Source organism: Salmo salar, chromosome 10 (assembly GCF_965601325.2).
Source record: "Salmo salar chromosome 10, fSalSal1, whole genome shotgun sequence".
NCBI lineage: Eukaryota > Metazoa > Chordata > Actinopteri > Salmoniformes > Salmonidae > Salmo > Salmo salar.
In genome coordinates, this window is record NC_138300.1 from 86,679,334 (window position 1) to 86,687,216 (window position 7,883).

The following is a 7,883-nucleotide window of genomic DNA, read 5'->3' on the forward strand; positions in this document are numbered from 1 at the left end:
AATAGTAAAAATAATGAAAAACCCTTGAATGAGTAGGTGTGTACAAATTTTTGACTGGTACTGTAGATGGATAAAGTACCGGTCTGAAGTGAGCTCCGCTGGGGCAATCCTGTTAGTTCTCCTATATGCTGCTTACACAGACAAGTTATATTTGCATGATTTAGCTTATTCATAATTAATTCATCATACATTTTTGGTTCATGCATGTGACCAACCAATACCACACAAGGCTTCTTCTCTCCAAGCTGAGACCTTGAAACTGAGATATCCCTTTTGTTCTCAAAACAATCTTCTGGGCGTAATGCCAAATTGCAGATACTAATAGTGAGAATTCCTCCCAGGCACTTCAATCAGTCACTTGCATGAACCCATTCGAATTGGTTATTAGAAAAGCACAAACATTTTCCTTCACAAGGCTATGAAGAAAGACAGAGGCAGAAAGATGACAAGTACACATTTGCAATTAAAGTACACTATTTATTCAAATTATAGTCTAGACATACCTAAAGAAAATAGTCAAAATAATTAGGCTTATAGGTACAGTGTTTAGAGGTGTAAGCTAATAATGTCAGTTTCCCTGACTTGCTGCGGCTGCCAGGCTGTGGAGCTTCTGAGGGAGGAGGACAGTCATGAAGTGCACCTTGTCCTTCTTTAGGCTCTGAGCAACCACCTGCTTCAAACCCAACTCCATGTACTCTTCTTTCTGGTCATACAGGGGCCACAGTATCAGCTCCTCCCCGTTTGGTGAGCTGAGGGTTACATCAAGTCACAGTTAGTTCATTCCCAGGGATCAGTGTGCTGTAACAGGCCTATTGAAGCAAAGTAGTAACTCAGGAGTCTATTTCTATTGGTGTGCTGGACTGTTGTGTGAAAATCATGCAGCTAAAAGTTCTAGAACAAAGAAATAGCCATATTGTCGTCAGTTTATGTCAGAGTGCGTGCTTACCCAGTGCGAGCAAAATTGGCCCAATATGCCATCATTGTCTTGCACAGCTTCTTCTCCTCTTCAGTGACTGTTCCTGTGACATTTAAGGGAATATAGGGAGTGATCAGACGTTACCTTGTTTTGAAATTAATATGATCTCTAGAAGCTTTTTTTTTAATCAATTGTGACCTAGTGATAAAAATAGAGACAAGGTCAAGACAATTCTAAATCAACAAATAACGGTAATTAACTAGTGGCCTCCTGACCAATTTATTTGATGATCCATCTTTATTTTTTTATCCCTATTATTCTTATCTTGTGAAAAGATAATCTTCATATTGTTCATATCCTCAGCAGACAAAGGCTAATCACTATCTCCTTATAACGTTCAGGTCAGTTTTTATTAACTTGCATTGCATAATACATTTGAATCATTCTGGTGATCACGAATGGCATCAACCATGCCAATGTGACAGCAGGCTATGTAGTTCAGGTTTGGACAAACCAAACCTTCGGCCCTGGGCAAGAAACATGTTAGAGGCGGAGATACAATTTTGTTGTTTTAAAGCTAATTTCCTGCATTTCAACACGTTTTGCCATGCAGTGTTCTTATGCAATCTGAGAGTCTCAAACACTATAACAAAATCAGTGGGGGCCCCCTGGAGGTCAGGACCCCTGGGCATGTGCCCTGCGTGCCTAGTCTCGAAAACCTGACTCTATAGGCAACAGTGACTATAGGGTCCGGTTTCAATGGCGGACTCTTTAGGCATAGATGAACTACGTCACTGCCTACGTCACTACCTTATCTGTTTGAATAAAATGCAAAATAGTAGCTAGCAGGATGGAGATCCGGAGGTTATTTTTAATAAGTGCATTTCGCAAGTGGCTAGTTTGCATCAACTACCTTCACTAAAATCACTGCAAAGATTTTGCCTGCAAACTTTGGTTTCAAATTGCGACGTTCTGGCATGTGTGCCTCATGATTTGTTGGGAGAGTTGTCTGTCTGAAGAGGGCCCATCCCGTAACAATTTTTTTCCCTTATCGAAGTTGCCAAAAGAGTCCGTAATTGAAACCAGACCCTATAGTCACTGTTGCCTATAGGGTCGGGTTTTCAAGACTACTGCGTGCCCGGTCAGTAATCCGGCCCTGATGTAGTTTCTGTAGACCTACCTACCTGTTATCTTTATATGTCCATTCCAGAAGCATGATCCAAACATAAACCCAATATCATCAGCATGGTCAGACTTTACAAAGCTTGGTCTGGTCTCTTTGTGCATCTCTGGGCGGTGTTGAAACTCATACATGTACACAGGTGCACCTGCATCTAAAAACACAGGAGAGACATTGTAAGTGATCATGAGAGCTTTTGGCATCATATCATAAGGTGAATTACAATGCAACAGGAGGTTGCCTTCCCCAACTGAAACTGACCTCTGTGGTATCCAGCGACTTTAATAACAGGCAGAACCATGAACAGATCTCCCAGCATTTCAGTGAATCCATCACGTATATCTTCAGGAGTTTTTGCATCCTTGAAATATTCATCTGCAATGAGATCGTTAAGTCCGGAGGCCTGAAATGCAACAGAGATGCAGATTGCAGAATTGGCATTGTGCAGGTATACAAGTTTAAGTGCCCCTGTGTGTTCAAGACCCACTCTGACTACCAATCTGGTTTGATATTGCTGTATAGTATAGGCCTACATATCATCATCTCAGTGTGGCCAACAGTACTTTCATATTCTGGTACATTTTCTGCTTAATAATATTCATAATTTAATTAAGTTACTATGATAACAATAATACTAAATTGTATCATGATACAATAATGTAAATGGTACATAAACACTTTTTCAGATTGATTAATAATGCAGAGTGTAAGAGCAATCAGCAGCAGTAACAGGCAAAGGAACAGAAGGAGGAGGAGGACAAGGTGGATGAAAACCCCTCACCCCAGCAGGATAGAAAACGTTCATTATCGACATCGCTGATTGCCTGTTAAAGCCCTCCGACCATCCAGGTGGAGCAAAGGACTGTTACAAAACATAGGAGAACATACTGTATAAAAGCCAAGACATTAAACACACCTTCATCTTCCTAAATGCAAGAAGACAGTAACTTAATCCTTATTAAAACACTTTTTATTTTGGGAACCACCTAAACTTGAAGATGAAGAGACATGAAGAGATATTTTGAATAGAAGTGGGTTTTTGAATTAAGAAACTATAAACTTACCGAGGGGAGGATCCATCCAAACTCATGGTTTGTCACTCCAAGCAGCACAGGAACCTTTTCGACCGCCTTGCTCTTTAAAAGCTCCTCTGCAAGGTCTTTCAGAAACACTCCATCCACGGTCGCCCCCATAAAGGTTTTCATCTAAAATGCAGAAAAGTTGGCTCAATGGTTGAAGACAGGCCTAACCTGACCCCTTGTGGTGGTTGCTGTAATAACTTAACAGTAATATCTGAGGGAGACGCTACTCAATGTTTTTTTTACACTAAAGGTGAGGTCAAACCATTTCAATCATGAAATTAATAATTTGAACCGCCAAGAAGAAATGCACATGCAAAATATCCTCCTTATGTTTCCACTAAGAATAGCTAGTTTACCTTTTTTGCAGAGCGTACCTTTTTTGTTGCGTTCACTAAATCTTCTTCAGTTTTCTCTCTTATACACTTGACAAGCTGCTCGTTAGTGGTGTAGTCACACTCTGTCAGGTTAGCCACCACCTGGCCACATAGAGTTGTTCAAACATCACATAGCATTTAAATCAGTGTGTTTTTTTGTTTGACAAGCCAGTTATATTTGCCTTTGTGTTGGATGATTGTGAGACAGGTAGAATACCTTAGCTATGACCAGAGGCTCTTTTGAAGTGTAAGTTCCAAGTGTTGCCACTCCACTTTGGAAAATTGCTCGATGAAATAATCCTTTTGCTAATGGAGACAGGGTCTGTCAAGTTGGACACAATAAATTGAGATGAGATAATGTTATATCTAATTCCCTGACAGATTCTGGGCTGGGGCTCTCTTTTTTACCAGTATGGAGGCACTGATGCCTCCTGCAGATTCCCCTGCGATGGTGACTGACTGTGGGTCCCCTCCAAAGCTCTCAATGTTCTCCTGGACCCACTTCAGAGCTGCAATCTGGTCTAGGAAACCCCAGTTCCCTGGTGCATGCTCATCTCCAGTGCTTTTAACAGATATGCAAAGAAATTCATCAGATGCATTGCACTAAGAATAAAACACAATGTCAAATGTACTATTTAGAATATTATGTCATACCTAAGGAATCCCAAAATTCCAAGACGATATTGAATGACAACTACGACCATGTTCTGATAGGCTGCTAGTGGTGATGCATCATACTGAGATGCTGCACCCATTGACAAGCCACCTCCATGAATCCAAAAGAACACCTGAGCAGGATAAAGGCCGTCATTGTAAATAAGAATTTGTTTTACTTGCCTAGTTAAATAAAAATACCAAGTTTCTTCATCATATTGGTATTGTATAAGACATAAGTGAAATGTTAAACTGTGATATGTACAGCATAACTTACCGGTAGTCTTTTGACTGTTGCTGCCTCTTTAGGTGTGTATACATTAAGATAAAGACAATCCTCTGACACGTCTGGCAGGTCGTATTCAATGGCCATTACATTTACTATGTGCTGAGAAATAACTGGATCCTGAATACACCTAGAGAGAGAGAGAGAGAGAAAGAGAGAGAGAGAGAGAGAGAGAGAGAAAGTTAGTTCTTTGGGTCAATGCCTTATTGGCTAGCACTCTATGTCCAATGATACAGTACAGTAAAACCATCTAACATGTGAGGCTGGCGTGTGCCATCTCTCTCTCCCTCCCATGGCTCTGCAGGTTGTGGGGCAGCCAGGCGCAGGGGACCCACTGGTGGACGGGCAAAGGGTATCCCCAAATACTGCTGCACCCTCTGCTCTGTGCCTTTCACAGTCATGTACTCGCCTCGAACTTTGCCATTCTTCAGAGAGACCACCGGACCAGTCTCTGCTGTAAGCACAATAAACACAAGGGGGCTTAGTCATGTAACCTGATCAAAGTCTAAGCACCTAAGTTGTCCCTGTGGTTTCTGTTTTTAAAGGAGCCAACTAATTGTTGGAGTAAAACATCAGTACAGGATGTTTCACTTTTAAACTGAAATAAATTAAATGAAGTATGCTGCAATATACCCTCTTTCCCCTGTGGTACTTTTCCCATTGTATTGGTGGTTAATGTAACCAAAATATATGTGTTATGTAATGTAATAATGAAATAAGGATTTCTTACCTGTTGTGCACAGCGAAGCACCTAAAAATACTATAGTCAGGTACACGCTAAGAAGTGTTGTTCTCATCATGGTCTGTGTCTTTAGAAGAGAGAGACAGTCAGTTGACATTCAAATAAATACCCCTCTGTACACCAAGCTCCTCCCCCTGAATGGGTACACAGACACACACACACACACACACACACACACACACACACACACACACACACACACACACACACACACACACACACACACACATACAAACACACCATTGTATAACAACCCCACCATGGTGAAGTGAAAACAAATATCTCCATTGATTTAACCTCTGTTGCACCAGACCCTTGACTGCCAACAGCCCAACTTACCAAACAACGGTCTTTGAACTACACGCTTAGTAAGGCAGGGTTAAGGAAACATCAAAATACCAAAGTTATGGAAGAGTTGGCCTACTCTAATATTTAAAAGGATTTTAAAAAAGGGCTGAGGTAAAAATGGTTCCAAAGTTAAAGGATTTTATATTATGGAGTGAAATTGGTCAGAGTTGGCAACTGTATTGGTGATAAGGTGAGACATGAAGGGAAAAGTAAGTTCAAATAAGTTTACAGTAGATTGCATTTAATCATCTTTGCCTCTTCTGACAATAAAGAGCCTCTTTACTTGGGTCTTGTTCTAAGTGAAGTGCTGCTCTGTATCTCACTGCAGATTTGCAGTTTAAGCCAGCTTTGCCCTTGTAACCTTATGACAGTGTTTTGGACCTAACAGCTAGTGTTCACAGCAATGGTCAATATCATTTAGGTTTACCAATCTTGAATGACAAAACATTTTTTGGGGGGAAATGTTACTAGAAGTCGAGGCCTGGCAAATCGTGCCAATAAATCCTCCAAACACCGGCTTCGAGGGCATTATTACTTTTATACAACGGGTTACCAACATATTAAAAGAATGATTTACATATTTTCATTAAAATAATTTATTCATACTATTTCATCTTTCCACAAGATATAGTCCCAACACAAATCTAGGGTTGCTACTCAAGCTGACTGGTTGTTCGTTCTATCGGTTCGGTTGCTAGAGACGTGACCCAGTCGTTCAGTTTTTTTGTTCTGTATCTATGGACGTGACCCAGTCGTTCAGTCTTTTTGTTCTGTATCTATGGACGTGACCCAGTCGTTCAGTCTTTTTGTTCTGTATCTATGGACGTGACCCAGTCGTTCAGTCTTTTTGTTCTGTATCTATGGACGTGACCCAGTCGTTCAGTCTTTTTGTTCTGTATCTATGGACGTGACCCAGTCGTTCAGTCTTTTTGTTCTGTATCTATGGACGTGACCCAGTCGTTCAGTCGTTTTGTTCTCTTTCTATGGAAGTGACCCAGTCGTTCGTTCTAAATGTTCCATTGCCATACTGTTAGCTAGCCAACTACGGTTAACTTAGTCACGTCAAAAAGTCCAGCACAAATAACAGCAAAGTAGCCTCATTTGCATTTTTTTCAAGCTGCTTTCTAATGACATTTACTTGGATACATCCATAACAATGAGCTAATGAGGTGCGATTTCATCTGGCATTGAAAATGTGCTCTCTCGTCAGGAAACTGTTGTTCAGAGGAGCTAGCCAACAACACAGCTAACACAATCACTTCAAACTGAAACTGGAAGACTGCAAACTAGCTGCACTACCTTTTTTCAATTGACATTTCTTTGTATAGATCCATAAAAATGATGCCAGCTGATTCATGATTTTGACTGGCTGAGAAACGCTGCCTGCCTGCCTGCCTGTCTGTCTCGTCTCAACATGTTCATTACTATGGGACAGCTGGAGATCGAATTTCAATATTGGAACAATGTTGCAAATGTCGGAGAGACAGACAGCAAGGTTTACGCAAATCTCTGCTGTTGAAAACTAAAGGTTAGTCTAAAAGAAATGTGAGATAATGTCTAGATGCTTTTTATAGTGGAGATCAAGTTTATAAATTGCCTGGCTGAGCTGATGAGACAGTGGATTGCACAGTCAGATGGAACAGAGAAAATAGGCATTTTAACGTCATAGATTTAGCCGGTGGCAACTTGTGGAAGGGACACTGGCTGGAATGCGGTTTTAACCAATCAGCATTCAAGATTAAACCCACCCGTTGTATAAATCTCTTAACTATTCCCTGGCCCCCTTCATGCCTGATGCCATGCCACTCCATATATAACATCACAAGTAATGCTGTCTGGATTTTGTCAGAGACTGCTACAGCATACTGTCTGACCACTACAAATCACAACAGGTTAGAAGGGCAGGAAGTGTGTGGCTGAAAGCGGTTACACATGGAACTTCAACACTTAAAAGTCAGTGGAACAGGTGGTAACAGGTTAGTGCATTCTGACTCCCATTCTTGGCTTTGTATTCATTAAACTTTACTCCTTTTATAGTTCGTTTATTTTCTTCATAGTAGACATAGTGGTATATTGAACATTGTATTCTATTGATATTATAAACAATAATTTTATGTTCAAACATCATTAAAAAAAATTACTCATGAAATTGAACTGTTCCCCTCTTTTAAAATCTTTCCATTACTTTTAGTAAAAAAACACAAGAGAGTGGAATATGTCAACGCATGACTTTTCACCCATCGGAGGTGCTTTGTAGTACTGCTTTTCCTGGCTGTGGGGATTTTCTGGTGATCTTTTACG

At 40.6% G+C, this 7,883-nt stretch overlaps 1 protein-coding gene across 2 annotated transcripts; it reads right to left on the reverse strand.

Moving 5' to 3' along the window:
• Positions 1-456: 456 nt before the first annotated feature.
• Positions 457-5,359, reverse strand: ces3 (carboxylesterase 3). Of its 2 annotated transcripts, none has more exons than XM_014124278.3 (13): positions 5,223-5,359; positions 4,748-4,946; positions 4,484-4,622; positions 4,207-4,340; positions 3,961-4,114; positions 3,770-3,874; positions 3,553-3,654; positions 3,161-3,301; positions 2,878-2,958; positions 2,358-2,499; positions 2,101-2,250; positions 947-1,019; positions 457-749 (listed from the first exon to the last, which is right to left on the reverse strand). In XM_014124278.3, the coding sequence occupies exons 1-13, from the start codon at positions 5,329-5,331 to the stop codon at positions 569-571; spliced, it is 1,710 nt and encodes a 569-aa protein (XP_013979753.1). In that variant the 5' UTR covers positions 5,332-5,359; the 3' UTR covers positions 457-568. The 2 variants fall into 2 exon arrangements, with proteins under 2 accessions (XP_013979753.1, XP_013979754.1); XM_014124279.3 differs by having other exon boundaries at positions 4,748-4,943; positions 5,223-5,349.
• Between the last annotated feature and the right edge of the window lie 2,524 nt (positions 5,360-7,883).